Here is a 21643-nt window from a genome sequence, read left to right as displayed (position 1 = left end):
GTATCTCCAAGATGAACCTTCTCACCTGAGTTTTCAAACCTGGTTCCCTGTTTTTTTAAATGTGCTTGTAATAAATTAGCTTGTTCTATGACTAAGATTGCAGCATAATCCGGTTACTGGAACAAAGGACTCTTGCCTAGGAGTGTGTTCTAATTCTTCAATTCAACAAATCTCAGCAATTCTTAAGTCAGACCAGGTTTATCATATGCAGGGACAGGAGTTGGACTCTGATGCTTGTGGGTTCCTTCCAACTCAAGACATTCTGTGCTTCTATCAGTGTGCCAGGAATGAGCTGCCCGTATTTTAATTTCCAGAGAAAGTTCCCTGACAATTCAGTTAATATTCCTTACAAAGTCATAATCACCCAAATCCTACTAAGCACTTTACAAATAGTTTTCTGAAGTTTTTATTTTAGCCATTGGTTTAAATAGTTTCACCATGTGTGACAAAGTAAGGCTCTCACTTCCAAGTAGTATTGAATAGACCCATTTTAGGGGTCCATTTTAGGGGTCTGTTATATGTTCCAGAAAATATTTGGCATCTTCACTATTGCTACCTATCATTGAAAGCAATTGATACATTTAAAATCAGTGTTTTGTGAAATGCATTAACTTTTCTTTCCTCTTTTAACTTTTTGTAATACAGATATGCTGCATGTGCCTTCTACGGTGAACTCTGATAATCTGCTCCATAAGAGCAGTGAAAGAAGATTCGTTCTCAGAACATAAATGCTTTTATCGAACTGCATAAGTAAATTTAATACACAATACAAGATGATGGACCCAATCCAGACTTTTGATACCAGTGAGTATTTCGGTGAATGTAATGAACATAAAATTCCTTCTCATAAATGATGGAGTTAGTTTCATATTAGATATATACACAACTTGCTGTTAACTGAATGATTTATACATGAGTGAAAGCTTAATATATATTTTTTCTGACACCTTATAATATGTTAACCTGCCTTGACTGATTTAGCTCATAGGGTACTCAGAGATTTATCTTGTATGTTATTTAAACTATTTTAGCAAGGCCCCCAGAAAAGCCTAAAAATGCACCTTGAAGTTAGTGTATTTAAGTGTAGTAAAAAACCTGAAAACCCTAAACAAACAAAAAGTCATCCTTTGCCTCCCCAAACATCTAACCGTTTTTGCTACATTCATTTAAGGATTGGCTACTCTTCTGCTATTTCAATCTCTGCTTAAATGTGAAAGTTTACAAAGTTTTCTTTTAAATATAACTAAGTGGAAATTTGCAGGAAAATTGGAGACTCCTCAAGTTCCAACTGGATGAGTAAAAATAAATATCTCCTTCAGATATTTTGACACAGCGACTGGAAAATTCAGCAAATCAGCCACTAGCCCAGATGGAAAGAAGTTGCCAAGGACATTTTGCCATGTAGTTCTGGATCCTGTCCTTAAGGTAAAGCAATATTTTGTTTTGATTTGCTTGCAGGCGCATAAGGAGAGACTTCTAGTTTAGAAGTTAGCTCTTAGGAAAGCCATCCCTCTCATAAAGTAGGTCCATATTTTCTACAGAGACTAGAAAAATTCTGCAGCATAAGAACAATGTGGAAAAGGTGAGACAGAAGTAAAAGGCAGCAAATCTGAACAGTCTGTTCACTGAAATAACATATTCTATTAATCGTTATATTAAAGATTTTTGTGTAACCTCTTCTGACAGGAGTTTGAAATTTCCTTTGGAGTAAGAAACATTTGATAGAACTTATGAATCTTAATTTATGTGATCCTCATGAATAGTTTCTCAGACAAAAGCCTACAAAAGAGAAACCAGGAGGTTTTCAGACATTCGACGTGTTTAAGACAAACAGTAATCAAAACTTGTCTATTACATACTTGTTTTAGATATTTGATGCCATTATGAATCTGAATAAGGAAGAGGTAGCCAAACTCATAGAGAAACTCCATACCAAACCAGACATTGAAGATGGAGATAAAGGGGGGAAAACCCCTTCTTAAGCTAACTCGGCCTTTCTCCTTCATTACAATTTCTTGCCCTTGAGTTGTGTAATGAGAACAGACTTTAAGGTCTTTCTAAAATCTGCAGAAACTCACCTTAATTGTCTTTTCATAAGGTGGTCAGTTAATTTGTGTGCCAGGAGTGTCGTGATTTGAAATAAAGTGCTTGGTGATGTATTGCACTGAATTTGCTAGAGAGACAACAGGACTTAGGTGTGTTGCACATACAGAAGACATACTTGTTTTGATTTAACAAAAGGCAAAAAATTTTTATTTCATATATTATAAAAACCACCAATACCCTCTTCTTGAGGTGTAAAACCAATGTGAATACAAAATGTATGGCCACATGTGTATACTGTGGCTGTGTAATCAGGAACACAGTTTCTGATTAGCTGTCACAAATTCCTATATATACCAGAACATTTCTGGATTCCAGTGAACATTTTGAAACGTGATGTCCGAAAGCACATGATCATTTTCTGTGTAGCACTAAATGTCCAGAACAAAGGCTTTTAAGACACTGCCCATTTCCTGTAGTAACTCTTGTTCTCCTCAGGTATGTTAAAACCCACATGAAAAGGAGGCCCAGGGTTACAAGTGGGAGCATCCTGCTTTATGAGGAGAAGCCACAGTTCATTGGATGGCTTTTGACTGACATGTGGAAATGATCAGCTTTGTATTTTGGAATTTTTTGTCTTTGATCTACTTGACAGAAATCAGACCAAGTTGCCATGAGACAGTTGGTAAAGAGATAAGCCAAGTGTGATTATCCAAATCTTGCAACAAACACAACAGGCTCTATATGAAGGCGCAACCCTTTCCTGATGGCCTGTCAGAGAATGTAGACAAAGGGGAGGTCAGTGCGTTATCTGGCAGAGAAATACGAGTGGGATGTGTCTGAGGTTCACAAGATTTGGTGCTTTGGATCTGGTGGTCCAAATACCAGTTGACATCAAAAAAGGTGTCCAGTATCTTAATTAAACTAAATTTGGTGTTGTTGCTGGTTTCCAGTGCGCTACAAAAGAGGTAGGTGTAGATCTGTATGTTGTATCTTGCTTTACTAAAATGTATCTGAGCTCTGTAGTTCTTATTCATGTGAAATCTTCAAAACTGTTGATAACTGATAAGAACAGGATAGTGGGCCAGCTGGAAGTTGTCCCCACTGAAGAATATATGTCACTCAACTTATGGAATGAAAATATGGTTGCCTGTGGGCATTTTAATATTGGTTCTCAAATCATAGAATTACACATTAGTTTGGTTTGGAAGAGAAGGGACCTTCCCAGCTCCCCCAGTGCCCCCCCTGCCATGAGCAGGGACATCTTCACCAGCTCAGGTTGCTCAGAGCCCCGTCCAGCCTGGCCTGGGATGTCTCCAGGGATGGTTCATCCACCACCTCTCTGGCCAACCTGGGACAGGCTCTCACCACCCTCAGTGTAAATAAAAAAATTCTTCCTCATGTCCAGCCTGAATCTCCCTCCTTTAGTTTACAACGCTTCTGGAAGTCTTTTCTGTGCGTATAGTGTGCACTGCCTTGGTCTGAATATAACTGTTCAGCATCAGCATGAGTGACTTAAATCAGGCCAGAATCCTGTTAAGTGAAGGTTCATATCACAGAATCACAGAGTGTCAGGGGTTGGAAGGGACCTCGAAAGCTCATCCAGTACAATCCCCCCATGGAGCAGGAACACCCAGATGAGGTTACACAGGAAGGTGTCCAGCCTCTGTCACCCTCACCATGAAGAAGTTTCTTCTCAAATTTAAGTGGAACCTCCTGTGTTCCAGTTTGTACCCATTGGCCCTTGCCCTGTCATTGTTTGTCACTGAGAAGAGCCTGGCTCCATCCTCCTGACACTCCCCCTTTATATATCTGCAAACATGAATGAGGTCCCCCCTCAGTGTCCTCTTGTCCAGCTCCAGAGCCCCAGCTCCCTCAGCCTTTCCTCACACGGGAGATGCTCCACTCCCTTCAGCATCTTGGTGGCTGCGCTGGACTCTCTCCAGCAGTTCCCTGTCCTGCTGGAACTGAGGGGCCACAACTGGACACAATATTCCAGGTGTGGTCTCCCCAGGGCAGAGCAGAGGGGCAGGAGAACCTCTCTGACCTACTGACCACCCCCTTCTAACCCACCCCAGGTACCATTGGCTTCCTGGCCACAAGGGCCCAGTGCTGGCTCATGGTCACCCTGCTGTCCCCAGGACCCCCAGGTCCCTTTCCCCTACGCTGCTCTCTAATAGGTCATTCCCCAACTTATCCTGGAACCTGGGGTTGTTCTGCCCAGATTCAAGACTCTACACTTGCCCTTGTTCTATTTCATTACATTTTCCCGCCCAACTCTCCAGCCTGTCCAGGTCTCTGATGGCAGCACAGCCTCTGGCGTGTCACCACTCCTCCCAATATATCTCCAAAACTTCTGGGTAGTATCACACTTCCGTTCTTCCACTTTTGACACTACAGGGCGTCTTGTGTGAGACCATGAGAGGTGTTTGTTTTGATATCTGTGATGCCACTCTACATGCTGACACTGTTCACTGTGGTAGTGAGCAAGTCATTACTACTGTGAGGAGAGTTCTGCATGCCTCTATTGTTACAGCACAGCCCAGGTTTATGGAGCTGTCTATCTCGTAGAAATACAGGTATGCAACAGAGTATTATATCTGAGATCACAGGATCATTTAGTTTGGAAAAGACCTTTAAGATCATCAGGTCCAACCAGAAGCCTAGCATGGCCAACAACAGAGTCACAACCAGTCTTTTAACCATGTTTCCACATTCTCTTCCAAGAAACCACGATAGTTCTGTTCTATGTCCTTTACATCAGGGATGCGAAGACTTTGTGTGAGGACAGGTTTTCATGCCAAAGTTAGAAAAAGGTTAAATGGAAACAGCAAAATGTTGGTGGGGTAGTGAATTGCCAGTACTTTTGGCAAAGTTTTGATATAATTTTTTTTCTTTTTCGTCTTTTTCTGTCACTGTAAACATTCAGGAGAAGCAGCAATGCATATCCTAAATAACGAGAAAGAGTAGCAAGGAAATTTCAGGGGTTTTAATAAGCGATTTTTGGGCTTCTGTCCTTTGAATAACTGGATTTTCTTGGTAAAAGAAATTATTCCATGAAAGAGCCTGGAAAATATATTCCATGCTAGAAGAATTTATTGGTCACTAAGTACAGCTATTCAGATATCAATTTGTCTTAACTGTCTTAAAAGCAATTGGAAGATTTAAAACCTGCTTTAAAATTAATTCCAGACTAGTACAGTGCTGGGCAGTGGGCAGGGAATCTGCCGGGTCAGTTGCTTAAAAGTGCTTTAGCCCTGAGGGCTGAGGAAGATAAATGCAAGTAAGGATGAAACAGGAAGGTGGAGAATTTTTTCACCTCAGTGACTTGGTGAGATGTATTGTGACAAAGCAGGGGAGATCTGCAGCCTTAGTAGTGTGTTTCTAAGCAAATGTGGTTTTTTAAGTACAATTTTTATCAGAGTGCTTCTCAGCCATGTTGTAAGTTCTAAGATGGCGAGATCCTGTTTGTATAAAATTTGCATCCTGTAGTAAACGCATTTCATAGAATCACAGAATCATTTTGGTTAGAAGAGACCTCAAGATCTTTGATTCTAAACATTAGCCCACCCCTGGCACTGCCCCATGTCCCCAAGAACCTCATCTGTGTGTATTTCCAACGCCTCCAGGGATGGTGACTCCAGCACTGCCCTGGGCAGCCTGTTCCAATGCCCCACAGCCCTTTGGGGAAGAAATTGTTCCCCAGATCCAACCTCAACCTCCCCTGGCGCAACTTGAGGCCGTTTCTTTGTGTCCCTGTGTCCCCTCAGCTCCTGTTCTCCAGCTGAACCCCCCAGGTCCCTCAGCCGCTCCCATCACACTTGTGCTCCAGCCCCTTCCCCAGCTCCGTTCCCTTCTCTCCACTCGCTCCAGCACCTCAAGGCCTTTCTTGGTGTGAGGGGCCTAAAACTGCCCCCAGGATTCATGGTTTGGCCTCCCCAGGTCCCAGCACAGGGACGGTCACTGCCCTGGGCCTGCTGGCCACACCAGTGCTGGTACCAGCCAGGATGCTGGTGGCCTCTTGGCCACCTGGGCACACGCTGGCTCATGTTCAGCCGCTGTGACCAACTCCCCCAGGTCCTTTTCCACCGGGCACTTTCCAGCTGCTCTTCCCTGACCCTGCAGCATTCATGGGGTTGTTGTGATCCACATACAGGACCCGGCGCTTGGCCTTGTTGAACCTCATCTTTGTTCTGAAGCACTAGAGGACTCTGTTTTCTTGTGCCCAAAGGTTGCTGAAGGCAATTCACTGAGCATATGCCCTTTCGCCTGACCTGTGTTTGTAAACTGGAATCCAGTCCAGTCAGAAAATACAGTAACCGGAGAGGTCACCGTCATGTGAGGTACACAGGGCAGGTAGAGCTTCTGAAAGACGACTTGCACGTGAAAGTGAAGCTACTTGTCACACATAAGAGAAATTTCTCTTGAGTGAGGAGCCACCATGGGAAAAACATCAAGAGACCTGTCTAGAGGGATAGTCTAAAGCTGCCTGGCGGTGTTTTCAGTACTGGTGATCTCCTTCTGTTTTGTAACTGGTTTTTTTTATAATAGTGTCCAGAACAAGAGGTTGATGGGTTCTGTGATGTGCTGAAGAGGAAAAAGCAACATGTTTTTGAAGAATCCCAGTTGGCCAGAACTCCAGTGTTTGTGGTCAAGGAATAGCTACCCTGTAAATGAGCCATTTGGTAAGACAACTGGTTTTTCTGTTGTTGTTTTCAACATGCAATTAAAAACAGACCACTGCAGGATGAAAGAGATTTGGGAATTCCCATTTTATTTGGTCCAAGTTTCTTCCTGTTGTCTCTTTGCTTCTTCAGTTCAGAACAAATAGTTTACTCCTCCTTTTTCTGGCAGCTTACTCCATTGTGCTCTGATGCCAGCAGAGGGTGCCAAAAGTATGTGTTGCATCTTCTGCACATTAAGACTTTTCCGTGTACACCAGATTCAGTTTCCATCATTTTAAATCATGGTCTTCCTTTAAAACAAGCTTAGATGAAAGAAAGAATTGGTCTTCAGCAGCAACAGGCTGGAAAATTTGACACCAATTTGGATCTTTAAAAGGTGGAAGAGTGCAAATCTGAGGAGCTTAAATGGCATTAAACCCTCTTGCCAATCTTCCAACTACCTTTAAATAATACGCTGGCCATGAAACTTCATCTTTTCAGCGTGGTACAGAGCCCTCTCTCTGGTATTATGGTTTTTTTGTGTGTCCCATTTCCCTCCTCTCAGTTTAAAAATGCACTTCAAGGGTTTTCTGTGACATTGTGACAGAAAGTTTACCAGTTTCATGGGACGTGCTTGGAACTCCCCACGTGGTAAAACTGTAAGAAACGTAATGTTTTATTCTGGAAGGGGCTTCTTTGCCAGAGCAGATTAATTTGGTAACTGCTATAATAATCAGTGATGAAATAAGAGATACTTCACTTTCAAAGTCTAAACTGGCAACTTCTTAAAAGAACGATTTACACATCTGTTTGTGTGGATGGGTTTTGAGTATTTTGGGTTTTTTTCCCTTTCTCCGAGTTTCCACAGAGCTTAAAACCATTTCATAAAGAGACACATTTTCCAGACATGGAAAAACAAAAAGTGTAAGCTTAGACTCGGTAGCATGTGTAATACACTGGGATGTCAGCATCAACTTAAATAGCAATCTAACATCTGTATTTTGCAGAACTCTCCCTGTGGTTCCTTAAGAAAACTGCTGTTGAATCTTCCTAAAACAGTGGTCAAAAGCTGCAGAGAAATATCTCAGTCCCCATGAACTAGAGGTTAGAAGCAGTTCTATGGTGGCAGAGTCTCAGTTCACAGGCAGCAGCTCTTCAGGGGACTGAATACTTAGAAGGAGGGGATGACACTGCTATGAAGATGAGCAAATGGTGAAGGAAAAACCTATATTTCTTCAGCTGAATGTAAAGCTCCTGTATCATCAGACTAAATATCAACAACCTGAACAAGGGAATCGAGTGCACCCTCACTAGGTTTGCAGATGACACCAAGTTGGGTGAGAGTGTTGATCTGCTGGAGGGCAGGAAGGATCTACAGGGGGATCTGGACTGGCTGGATCGATGGGCTGAGGCCAGCTGTCTGAGGTTCAGCAAGACCAAGTGCTGGGTCCTGCACTTGGGTCACAACAACCCCATGAATGCTGCAGGGTCAGGGAAGAGCGGCTGGAAAAGGACCTGGGGGTGTTGGTGACAGCGGCTGAACATGAGCCACTGTGCGCCCAACTGGCCCAGAGGGAACCAGTATCCTGGCTGGTACCAGCACTGGTGTGGCCAGCAGGCCCAGGGCAGTGACCGTCCCTGTGCTGGGACCTGGGGAGGCCAAACCATGAATCCTGGGGGCAGTTTTGGGCCCCTCACGCCAAGAAAGGCCTTGAGGTGCTGGAGCGAGTGGAGAGAAGGGAACGGAGCTGGGGAAGGGGCTGGAGCACAAGTGTGATGGAGCGGCTGAGGGACCTGGGGGGTTCAGCTGGAGAACAGGAGCTGAGGGGAGACCTTCTGATCTCTGAACTGCCTGAAAGGAGCTTGGAGCCAGGGCGGGTCGGGCTCTGCTCCCCAGGAACAAGCACCAGGAGCAGAGGAAACGGCCTCAAGTTGCGCCAGGGGAGGTCGAAGTTGGATCTGGGGAACAATTTCTTCCCCAAAGGGCTGTGGGGCATTGGAACAGGCTGCCCAGGGCAGTGCTGGAGTCACCATCCCTGTGGGGGTTGAAAATACACAGAGATGAGTTTCTTGGGGACATGAGGTAGTGGTGGACCTGGCAGCGGTAGGTAGCAGTTGGACTCGATGATCTTAAAGGTCTTTTCCAACCTAAACGATTCTATGATTCTAAATGTCACATTAGCCCAGATTATTGTTTTTCACAGCAGCTGAAAGTGAGTGCTTAAGGAATTAGAGAAAGAACAGAGCAAACTGGTGTAATCTTACCCATTTTTTTTTCTTACAACCACTTTCAGGGGCTTCCTGGGGCAGAAGTGGCTTCTGGATTAATTTAGTAAGTCTCACTGGATTTCTTTATGGTGTTTCTCAGTCTCCCTCTCAAACATCAGCATCCAGAGAACCGGCCAGGACTTCCACAGATCAAGATGTGGGAAGAATGGCCTCTCTTTGTGTCTCTAATCTGCCTCCTGATAGCTCCAAATGGTGCTTCCTTCTGTCATAAACGAGAACAGGCACATTTTGATCTTTATCCACCATGTCTGTGTCACTTTAATTTTTAGCCCTCCCCACTATATGGCTGCTCTTTCCTGAAGAATCCCAGCTTGCCAAGCAAGTTTCTTTGCATGGAAGCCAGTTCAGAGCTCTGGTCATCTGTGTCCCCCTCCTCTGAACCTTTTCTGCTTTTATAATAAAACAACCACAACTGCACATGGTATCCAAGATGCAAGATTTCACTGGACATAATGTTTGGTTTTCTGTTCCTTTCCTATCAGGTGCTAAAACTTGACGTCTCTTTTTGACTGCTGCTGAGCACTGAACACTTTTGTAACTTATTTAAAACAGCTCCAAGATCTCAAACTGAGTTGTATTGAGCAGTTTAGGTCCTGCTACATACGAAACATACTTTTCCCCATATCCTTTTCTATCCAAGTTCAATTTTGTTTGGCATTTTATTGCCAGTTTACTTTATCACACCAGATCTTTCCGCAATTCTTTGGAGACTTGAGGTCCAGCACTGGTAACCAGACTTTTCCACAGTGTGTCTTCGATCACTGGCAGATTTTTGCCCAGGGATCCTTACGATGCAAATTCTCATCCTTGGCAAGTTGTGGCCAAAACACGTAAGTACAAAAGCTTGAGGGAGGGAATTCCACCCCTGGATAACTTCCTAGATAAGTTATGATCACTTCTGTTTCATGTTGTGGGACACACTGTCCAGTTTTGTCCTCATACGGATTCCTCAAAAAACGAGGAAGGGAATTAAAAGTTTTTAGAGCGTTACATTGAATACGTACACAGTGTTAACATGTTGCGATGGTTGCATGATCACCTACTAAAAAGAAACAAAAATAACACTAATTTGGCTTACGGGATTGTTGTTGCCTGTATCTTGTCTGCGGTCACTGATGTCTGTGTCGAAAATATACATTAAAAAAATCAGTTATTTAGGACTCTAATGATGGTTTTTAGCTTGCCTAATTCACAACTTTCTTTTAACCTAGGAAGCAGCTCTCTTCGCTGTTGCAGAAATTCTTGTTAAACTGGTCAGGTTTTGTCTTCTCAGCTAGAAGATGAGTTCTTTCATTTCCAAACTCGAATCCTCCGCGCTCTTGAAGACTGAAGGCTTGCAGTTACAGGTAAGCTTTCTACCTTAAGGCAGATATAGAAAATCACAACTAATTTTGGAAATGCTGCTGGACAGGTGCAGAACCTCCTGGGGCTTGTGCTATATTGTTGTCTACACAGATTGTTTCAGACAGCTTTAGATGAGCTGGAAGTATGAAAATTAGAAAACACGCTTTAGGTGTAGCCTTTTTGTAATTAATATTGTATATTAGCAGCTAGGTCTCTTCAGGAAGGTCACTTATCTTCTACAAAATGAAAAAAACAATGTAGCTAACAGCTGGTTGCACAAAAAGGGCTGGTTCTCTGTGCCATAACGGACTGTGGATTAATCTAATGAGCTTCACTTTCCTTTTGCAGTTGGTTTGAAGGTACCTTTGATAGAGTCCACTCAAAGCAGTAACCAGATACCTCCATAGTGGGAACAAAGAGGTAAGAAGTCACCTAACCCTTTTCTTCAAGATTTTTCTTATGTTAGAAGTTCTTCAATAGACATTCTGATGCTTTTTAGAACTTGAAGCAAGAATAAACCAAAACCTCCTCTGGATACAACGCTGGAGTGGTATAGACCTCGATTAAGTTACAACCCCAGCCCCTCCACCCATCACTGATTAAGTAAATTTATTGCTGTCTTGTGGAATAAGGCGGATGGAATGGGTGACATGACTATATGCATCTTTCACAAACTCAAATACCAAAAAAAAGTGAATTAAAGGATTTAGGCATTACAAAAGCTTAGTAATTACCTATTGTGTGCACATCAGCATTGCAGGACAACGGCATTGTGCACCTGAGCAGTTCCCTCACACCCCAGTCTTACAATGTGGCTCTCTCCTAAATGGGTTAAGGCTCAAACATCTTCGGTTTGCATTTGACATCTGTGTCACAGGTCTTGAAGAGTTAAAGCTAAACACAGATACAAAACTCCTGCCTAAAACGTCTGGAGAACTTTTCAGGGCTGAGGTAGCGTTGTAACTACTAACAGGGCACAGTAGTTAACAAAATTCTAGCCATATTTTATCATACCATAAATGGTTTAGATCTAAGACACGTCCTAAAAATGACTCTCACACTTTTCTGACATATGTGAGATATTTAATCCCTTCAGCCAGTTCAGCAACTGCCCAAGTCACAGTTCAGGTAGGCATTAAGAATAAAAACAGCATTTTCAGCAACAGATAGCAGTTTTAAACACTTTATTCAGAATTACTCTGGAACAACAACTCTTACCGTTCAAGTCACTGTGCAACTGTGATGCAGAAACCACTGATATGCCACAGGCCATTAGGAAAAAAAGCTTCAGGAGTAGCATGGCTTTATTGGAAATAAGTCATGCTAAAAACTGATCCTTAACAGGTACAAAAAAATTCAACAGATAAGGAAAACAGAAGAAAGATGGGGTGCAATATTAAGACCAACATGTGAACTGAAGACTGGAGTGAAAGATTATACACAAATGGCAATGAGGAATAATAACACAGCATTAGAGGTGGGAGTACAGGGCAGACGAGCTACAATACATCCTGCTTCAGTATTTCTTGTCCAGGTACTTCGTTCGAACACCATAAAGTAACGGAAGGCAAAAAGCACCAGATATGACTAAGCAGCAGGTTTCTCAGAGGAGTAAAACAGGAGGGGTTTACTCCCAGTGGATCGGAAAATCCATAATTCAGAGGCCACATAATGTGGGACAAAACATCGTTAAGCCCTGAACACATAATTCCAGTCAGGTGTGAACTCTGCAGATACAGCTTTTGTCTCCCAAAAAGCCAAGCATCCCCTGTGGCACATCAGAGCGCGGTATTCCCAAGAGGAACACAGCAGTTATCAAAGTGACAGAAAATAAACCTGCACTGGACAAAGTAACTCCTTCTTGTCTCCTCACAGCTGCCACAGAAATCCTGCTCTTCACCTGCTCATCTGGTGGAGGCACCAAGAACCTTATCACCTAAATTTGAGTTTAAAGGCTTTTTTTTCCCCCTTGTCACCTCAAAGTTATCAAAGCCAGAAACTCAACTAAAACTCAGCTGTGCATAGTGTGGATTTTTTGGTGGTGGGGAGATGTCCTAATTCTGACACGACAGCACAGTGATGGTGTGATGCAGGGGTTGCATAGATAATTTGTCCCTTCCCCAGCCTGAAGAACATAAAGAAGAAGAAGAAGAAGTCACAGCTTAGGATGTTGTTGCATTTATGAAAAAGTATTAAATCAGGATTTAAAGAAAAAAAAAATTCCATTTACAGAGGGCTCTCCCACATCCCCAAGTAAAGGAGCAGTGGAGAACAAGAGACATAAAACAAAAGTCATGGCCACTTCACAAAGCTTCATTGTCTTAAGTGAAGTCTATTACAAGCCTCAGTGAAAATAGTAAAAATTCACCGATGCATACACTTTTGCACTTTTGCCCAGGTTGTTGGTGTTCTAGAGTAGTTAAGTGCCTCTTTTTATTTTAGAAAAAGTTTGGGTTTTTTTACATTATTGCTGTGTTTTACAACAAAATTTAAAAAACATTTGTGGAATCCACCCAGCAATAAAAGGTCAGTTTCCTCAGAACAAGCCAAAAGCATACAAGCATGTTCTGAATGGGACTATACCAGCTCTTTAATGAGGAAGATAATAATAGAACAATCTATAACTTCTGTTCCTAACGCAGATGAATTTAATCCATTTTCCAGAAGGCAAATCCCCTCAATAAATACCAGAACAACTTCCGAGATGCCCAAGTTCCAGAAAGGGGAGGCGGCAGCTCTACGTGATTTCTCCTAGAGTCCCCAAAAAGCTGCCCCGTGTTTCAGTCCAGCGAGATGATGTCGGGAGCGCTGCCGCCGCTGGTGATCACCCCGGGCTCGCTCCTGCCCGAGGAGCTAACGTGTGTGCTGCTCTCGTGGTGACTGGTCGAGGTGATGATGCTGCCAGGCGTGCTGCTTGTTAAGGTTGAGGTGAGACTATCCAAAAACATAGGAGGACAGTACTGCTTGAAACAAACAATGAAGAATGAAGAGACTAACTGCACAAGGGAAATGTATGCTCTGAAGATACATCTTCCCTACGACAAGCGCGGAACACGTTAACTAGCAGAACCTCGTTAAGGCATGCATGGCAAGAACCGGAGTTCTGCAAGCCAGCAAGAGACAAGCAGAGGTGGAAGCCACAAGCCCTTCTCCCTCATCCTCCCACCTTTCCTTATTTTTTCTTAATAAATGGTTAGCTTGAGCACTTACTAACACATTAAGAAACATTCTAATGACCACAAAAAAAACACCAAACACCCATAGTGTTTGGAAAATGTCCACTACCCACAGGCACAACTGCTTATTTCAGGCTCCTTTCATCACGAAAAAGCAGCAAAAAAGCATTCCGCTACCTCGATGGAGGTTAAAATCGTTTCATCCCCTCAAATGGCAGCTCTGTACTAATCAACATTTTCATAGTATACACCCGCAATTATACGTGCAGGTCTCTAAACATCTTAGCAATGATAAACGATCCCTGATCAAGTCTAATTAAGGAAAATGACTCAGTTGATTTCAATTTCCTGAAGTGGAAGACAAGCCTTCTCAAAGCAGAGCTCAACATTTTACACATTTAGAAACAGAACAAGGTTGCCAGGTGTCAAAGAGGATGATCTAAGACACCCCCATGCACACACACACACTTGTTCAACACACTTGACTTTCTCTTACCCTGTGGATTCCAAGCTTGGGCTTATGTTTGGAACTGAGCCTGAACTGTGTGAACTGTCCAAAGTGGACACTTCGCAGCAGCATACCTGCTTCCAGCCTCTCACATCAACAAACTTCTGTTATCCCCACTTTGGCAGTTCAGATCTCAAGGTCAGGCACAGAGTATTGCAAGATGCAGTAAGTGGAAAGAAAAGGAGGAAGTTCATCCTTTGCTTTTAAGGCACCAGAAAGTCGACTCCTATTACTGTTGTCTTCTAGTGACAGAGAGATGAAACAGAGGGTCTGCTTCAGATCCTCTTGTCTCAATTAGGGAGCCAATATTCCCCCACATTTCAAGATTGTAGTCTTGTCTGTGTAAGAATCTAGTTACTGTAAGAATTGTTCTCCCTAATTCTGTAAAGTTTAAGTTTCCAGAGAAAGCAAAAACACCACCTGGTTACTTCCGACCTACAGAATTTCCATATAATCCAAAGCCAATGGGATTTATTATGAAAGTGTTCAGCCATGCACCAATCAAATTAATGAAGATTTTTTTTAGAATAATCTCCTGCTAATATGAAAACCAACTGCAATCAGTGAGGTAATACAGAGCTTAACCTGGCCTACAGATACACAGCACAAAACCAAGACTGAAGTTCACAAAGGGTGTATTCAAGTTAGTGCTGTGCAAGTATCCACTTTGGAAAGGCAAAAACTATCAATAAAGAGTGAGTTTCCATGCCTGGATTTATCGTAACGAGGCTAAACTGAATCCTCCCTTAATGCATCTTCATCACCACCTCTTGTTGGGAAAATGGGTTTTGCCAGTCTGTGGTTGGGTCTAACTGCAAACATGATACAGATGATGACAGCACTCGAGCAGTATGTCACAAAAACCAGACTTGGAAATTAAACCCCAGAGCAGTTCAGACACATACCTGTGAATCGACTGGGATTAGCGAAAGAAAATCCAGACCTAGAGAGAAAAGAAGGATAATAAATTGATGACTCTTCATCACAACGTAAGGAACTTTTTTTTTGTGGTCGTAGAATAGATTTTGCAATTGTTACACAAGTTTCTAAATGGAATATACCACAGTGACACCACTCTCAACGACTACTTCAGGCAGCAGCAACACAAGTTATCTAGTACAAGTGGCTCTTTTTAAGAATGAGAATGACATAATGATGTATTATTCACTGGATATTGCAGGGTGGTTCAATGTGGTTGCTTAGATGAAGGTTGCTGTTTGGAGCTGTTGGTTCATAATGCGAGTTTCACTGCGTATTGTACCTGACTTGGCCAAACTGGGACATGAAGAGTGTCATCACATTAAAGATGCTGGAATGAAGTAAAGTCACAACATGCACAAGTCCAAAAACAAGCAGCAGGTCTCTTCCTCCACCCACGGGCAGCCAATAAGGAAACATTTCTAATATCATCCCCGTTTTGTGTCTAGACAAATAAAAGGAATGAAGAAGAGGAAACTACAAGTAGTTGAATGTGTATCCTCTAAGAGCAGCAACAACTAGTGTCTGTCTTATACACCATTAGTGTGTAGGCATTTAAGGTAAGATGTTTAAAATTAGGAAACCAATGAGAAATCACAGCCTTTTTTGTTTTGTTTCTAAATATTGGCCTTGTGTTTGCTATGTCAACAGAAAGAAATGATAAATTTACTCCCTCCCTTCTCCCCTCACCTCCAAATTTGTTCCGGACAGCGGCATCTCTCCTCCTTTTCTCCATTTAGAAAAGAATTTTGAAGGAGATTTAAGAATTGTAGAATACCAGGTTGGAAGGGACCACAAGGATCATCTGGTCCAACCTTTACTTGGCAAAAGCAAGCTCAGCTGCTTTTACAGAACTGACAGCTTCTTTTGTTCTTGCATATTTATAGGACTTCATGGACGAAACAGTTCGAGTCATCCATTCTCTCAGGTTACTCTCCAATTTAGGAAGACAATCGATTTTTTGAATGAGAAATGGAGGGAGGGAGCAGTAAGAGAACCAAAATGGACAGAGAAATAAAGGGAATGATATCCAGCCCATTGCCAAACTGGTGCTGAAAGAAGAGGAAAAAACCCAGAGATGTTGCAGGGGAGAAATGAAGACAGGCAATGGAGTGGGGGAGAGGGAAGTACAGGAGGCTAGCGTGACACCTGTCACCACAAGTCACCATCTCCTGGGCTCTGGGTTCGTCAAAGAGAGCCGGCAAAGAGAACCCCAGAGTCCCTATATACAGCGTTCTTTTCAAGGAGCCAGGGTAGAAAACAATCAGTATCCCCACCTTTTTGTCTGATATTTAGCAGCAGTGTTGAAGAATACATCATAGGCATTTAGGGTATGTCTAGGTAAAGAAAGTCAATAGAGGTCAGCTTACATATTGTAGCTCACCTTAACCTTTTTCATAAATTCTAGACAGAACACCAGTAGAATCAGGCAGCAGAACATCTCTACATCTAGGACTGGGATGAGTCAGCGCCATCGCGTTTGCAGAACTTAAATAAAGCAGCTGCTCTCCCTTGTGTCTACAACACGTAACAACCGGACGTTCACACAAAGTCTAACTCATTAAAGCAAGAAGTGTTTCTGGCTGCTGTTCCAAAAATGCCAATTTGTACCCCAGAAGCATTGTTTTTCACATCACCATCTGAAACAGGAAGGACAGCCTGTGCTGGACTTGTCTAGACATCGCATCAGTACAATACTTCATATAGTCTTGTTCTATTAAATAAAAAGTTGATCAATTCTCCAATTTTTACCCACCCCACCAAACCGATAAGGCTGTTAGAATACAGACAGAAAATAGCCACCACCTACCTGGCAAGTCTGATGAAATACTGGACATTGGTGGGTGATGGAATGGTACTGGGTAGTCTGTTAATGAAGGAGGAATAGCAGCAGCATCGACCGTTGTCACGCTGGGCCCTCTGACAGTGGATGGCTGATACATGAGAACCCTGTTTCAAACAGCACGGGAAGTTACAAACAACCTGGCCGTTAGTTACCAACAAGAAATCACACACTGCTGTGTGCTCTGAGTCACAAGGTCACTACGCTACAACACAACTATGGCGTGGCTACTCACTACTCACTCTTTCTTAACAGTCTTCTTAATACCATGACCATATCTTGGCACTCAACAGTCACTGTGACGTAAGAGCAAGTTGACATTAAAACAAAGTACAGTGCTGGAGTCATTTATACCAGTCTGCCACCCAGAGACAGAAATGGATCTGTGGAGCACCCCGGGAGGGATGCGCAGAGAGCCAGAGCCAGGAGGAGAGCACTCGTTTCATTTTCTCCACGTTTCCTCAGTGTTAACCTGTGACACCAAGGGCATGACTGTTATTCAGCCCCAGGAGCGCAGATTACACACATGGGAGTTTAATACTAAAGCCTTCTTTACTCACAGCCTGAGCTGGATCTACGTTCAGCTCTCTATGACCACACAACCAGTTAAAACCCCCCTGCATCCTCACTTTCTGCCTGGTGACTTCACAGCACTGTTAAATAAGACACTGCAGGCGTTTGAGCACCAGCCATGTGCATAAAAATACCTTCTAAAACCCCAAGGCAGGTAGAAATAACCAGAGTCCTGCATCCCACCCTCCAGCTGTGTTACCCACTCACATCTTCCTACACTGCTGCACTGGTGCATTTATGCTACTTCTGATTTTAAAAGCTTGGATTTCAGACCTTCCCTTCTCAAGCACATCTTACATTTCAACCTATGTTGCTTCTGCCTATAAGAAGACATGGTTTTGCCAAAACTAGCATTCAGGCAAGATTGTTTACAGGAGATAAGCTATTCCCCCAAAAGCCTGGCTTTGACTTGGTTTTAAGGAATGAAAACATGCCATTTCCATATCCAAACAGTAAGGAAAACTCATTGGTCGCAGATACACAAGAAAACTCGCTTCTTCTACAATTATGGTTGCAGGTAGCCATCTCGGACAAAACAGAAGCATGGAAGGAAGGCTTGGTGCCTTCTGAAACTTCATTAAGAGATGTAGCTACTTTTTCTTGTAAAAATAAGAAACAAAAATCTCCTGCAGAAGGACTCCTCCACAGCCCTCACAACAAACAACAGCATTTCAGTATCACCGCTGCAAGTTGTTGAAGACAACCAACTATTTGCTCCCCAAATGCCACACTTTCCTGTGGACTAGAGACACTACACCTGCTCATTACTTTAAGAGCTGAAGAAACAGAAGGGCGTTGTTTTAATTCCTATTGTTTTAGCACAAGACATAAGGCACTACGCTGAGAGACACGGACACACGCCTCATGTGTGCAGCAACACTAACGAAAAGCTGACAGGTGGAATTTCCCCATGGAGCAGCAACTGCTGGTGAGGTTCACCTGTGTCACCTCCCTGCAGGTCTCCTGCGCCCTGCAGACCAAGAGCAAGAGCTTTCTGGAAGCCACAAAGAGTAACTGCAGCTGAGTTGCATGGATTGGGACAGACAGAAGGCAGCACAACAGCAGACCAGCTGGTCACACCTGCCACTGAAGTCAGACACAACTACAAAGATGGAGCAGTTGACAGCAGACTTAGGAAATTGTTGGTTGTGCTAATTAAGGTGCAGAACTGACCGGTAACCACAGTGTCCAAGGCATTCCAGAGTTTAACAGAATGATGGAAGAAAAGTTCATCTTGATTCAAAACAGCAAAGCACTTCCCTTCTAGAACTGACAGGAGGGATGAAACAAACAACACAGCATAATTTCCTGGGCACCAGAACAGATTAGATAAAGGCTGTAATAGTGAAAGGAAGCCTTTCACGTGACGTTAACTTAGCAAGAATGCATAAAGCTCCTCCACTTGGCATCATCTAGAAGAATCCTGTCCATAATCAGCTTCATCTTCTATGGAAAAATATCCCTGCAAAACCAGCAACAGCGAGCGCAAGTCTTTTGTGAGATGTAAAACTATTTAATAGCATTTTGCCAGTACAAAGGTACCGGATCCATACATCCTTCTGCAAGGAGAGGCCTAGAAATTCTCCTCTGGAAGTGGGGAGCTGGATCCCAAAGAGAGATGACAAGTCCCTTCATCTACACATCAGTTAATCTGCAACATTACAGAATAAAAACTAACTTTAAAATTGACAAACCCTTTGGTTGGGCTTCCTTGCGTTTCAGACATAAATATGCACTTCCTTTTGGCAGGAGGATCTTCCTCTTCATCAGAAGAGCTTTCTATAGTCAAGTCAATAACATCAACTTTCTTCTTGTTTATCTCACTGGTCACCGTCACAGAACTGGGTTTGCTAACAACACTGGAACCTACGCAAGAAAATAAAATATCACTGTTTTTCTAATGCCAGCAGCCTTTAAAAGTTTCTATTTGCAACAGAACCAATATCTCAAATCCTGGTTTAAGCTCATCTTCCCGGCCATTGCAGAGAATGTTATGGCCCAGGAACAGGACAGTTCTATTAGTATTCTGTCTCATGTTGAGATTATTAAAGTATAAGCTTTGATCTTCTCTTATCTGTTTAAGGACCTAAAACAACACCAGCCATTCATTTAGTTAACTGTATTAAAATAAGCAAATACAAAATCTACAAAATCACACTTTTAGTTGAGAAATATCAACCCCACCGAACAAACATCAACATCTACACATATTATATCCCAGCGATAACTACGTCTCCCAAGACTTTTTGTTGGTTTGCAACCATCACCCAGATGTACATACTTTCTATTTTGCCACACTGTGGACTTGAGAATTTCACAGCTTCTTTCTTTGGCCTCATGGGGCACCAGGAACCGTCTTCTTGGAATTTGATCTCATCCACATCTGAACATTCGTTAAGGATTTCCATAAAGAGCCTGAAAAATAAAAGCAGTTTCCAATTTTGATTCCAGGCTTTTGCCAAGTGAAAAGGAGACACAGTTGAAAAGCTGATTATGGTCACCTTCGACCCACAGCCTGTACTGGCACCCTAATTAGTCTTACCTAAACGTCTGCAATTACAGCCTTTGCGGACACCCAGACATCAAAACCTAGGAGAGTATCCCAACCTACCTATGCAATTCATAGATTTCCATACAGACATAGAAATCATTGTCTTAGAAACTGGGTGAAATTCGATTCCAAAGTTTAAGTTTAAATGTTAAAGTTAATTGCTTCAGAGACAGGGTCATATAAAAGGGAACCCTACCCCTGGATGTCACATTTGGGTTCCTCCACAGGAAATACGCTGAGGCTCAAGAGCTTCATGATGCAATTAGAAGATAAACTTATGTACTTCATTACATAGGATCAGAAACCAGCAGAGCCAAATACTTCCAGTCTAAAATATTTTGACAAAGAAAATAGCACGAAATGGCTAAACCTCAAGTCACAAAAGTAGCTATCGAGTACATGATGAGAAATTTCCAGTAATTTTGTACTCTGCAAACCCAGTCTCTTACCCATCTAATATTAGGCTCTCATAAGCTGCCTTTTTGTCACAGACAGGGCAGATCCATGTAGGCTTCTTTTCATTCATTTGAAGATAAAGAGCAGCATCAAAACACTGCAGGTGTGTGCAAGTCACAGCGCGGCATGGGATTGTCAGTCTCATTTTCCCCAGCTGCAGGAGATGAATTTAAAGAGTGTGAGAACAGAAGAGAGCAAAGCAGGCCTGGATGGCTAACAATTAAATCGGAGGTGAAGTAACTGTCTCTTCTCACAGCAGAGGTGCCCAGTGCTAAGGTCACTAGAGGCAAATCCACCCAATCCAAGCACATACGGTGCACTCGAAGGAACAATAAAGCCATCCCCAAAGTCCCCACCGAGTTGAAAACAGTCAGAAACATTTCTAATGGACGCGCGCCGATGTTATTCCTAAGATTTTGAACCCGCTTTATCATTCTCTTTCAGCCAAATATTTCATGGGATTTTGTGAGTTCCAACTATATTAGACTCAAAATGGCATTAGACCCATTTTAACATCTAACTTAAGCCAGTCACAAACAAGGCCAGTTTCTACCTGCGAAGAGAAACCCCAAGGCAGCATCACCTTGTTACAAGGAAATCCTTTTATTTCTTTTTGTTTTTGTTATAGCAATAGATGAGCAGATTTAAAGTTTTATTTATCACTGTGCCCTTTAATTATTCTGTCACCCTGCCCAATTATTTTATATTCATGAATTGGTATAAACCAGAAACCAGTGAAGCTCCTAAAGCAGCGCCTTTTAAAAGCAGCCCAACTGCACCACAGATGAATACACAAATCTGTACACGATTATTTCCTGCCATACTTACAGGACACGTCAGAGAAACCCGCAGACTGGTTGTGGCAATCTCGCTATCAGGATCTGCAGTTAGTTTTTCTTTAACTATTAAAATAAATTAAGAAATTAGACACCATTATTTAAAATTATAATCTTGACTTGACTGTTTCCAGCCACTTAAAAAAAAAAAAACAATTAAGCATCTAAGAAACTAGTTCATAGCAATATCAAACAATAGTTTTGAGTTTTTTGTAAGTGACTGGCAAACACTGTTCATCACAAGATTGTTTGATGTGCAGCAGATGCACCAGCCACAGTGGTTAGTGGAGCAAACTCAACCCAACATGTGAAGAGATGAAATAAAATAATCACCAGAGAGTGAGGCATGATGGCTCAAGCAACAGCAAAGAGAACCTTGGAT

The 21643-nt window shown here is 42.6% G+C and overlaps 1 protein-coding gene across 7 annotated transcripts in view; it reads right to left on the bottom strand.

The window, feature by feature from the left end:
- Positions 1–11509: 11509 nt before the first annotated feature.
- Positions 11510–21643, bottom strand: part of PIAS2 (protein inhibitor of activated STAT 2) — a 31649-nt gene continuing 21515 nt past the window's right edge. The window contains exons 8-15 of one of the 7 annotated variants that reach the window (XR_010469160.1): positions 21254–21327; positions 20419–20579; positions 19700–19833; positions 19113–19284; positions 16813–16952; positions 16280–16339; positions 14930–14967; positions 11510–13300 (exon numbers count right to left, since the gene is read on the bottom strand). Coding sequence is in view for 3 of the 7 variants with exons in the window: in XM_065046889.1 (XP_064902961.1) it covers positions 13121–13303; positions 14930–14967; positions 16813–16952; positions 19113–19284; positions 19700–19833; positions 20419–20579; positions 21254–21327 (902 nt within the window). In the remaining 4 variants the exon portion in view is untranslated. Of the gene's footprint in view, positions 13304–14929; positions 14968–15285; positions 15448–16279; positions 16340–16812; positions 16953–19112; positions 19285–19699; positions 19834–20418; positions 20580–21253; positions 21328–21643 lie in introns of all 7 variants that reach the window. The other 6 variants (XR_010469161.1, XR_010469158.1, XR_010469159.1 and 3 more) reach the window with 6 other exon arrangements.

Source organism: Columba livia, chromosome Z, assembly GCF_036013475.1.
Source record: "Columba livia isolate bColLiv1 breed racing homer chromosome Z, bColLiv1.pat.W.v2, whole genome shotgun sequence".
NCBI lineage: Eukaryota > Metazoa > Chordata > Aves > Columbiformes > Columbidae > Columba > Columba livia.
Note: the sequence above shows the minus strand (reverse complement) of the source record. Positions and strands in the feature narration are given on the sequence as shown.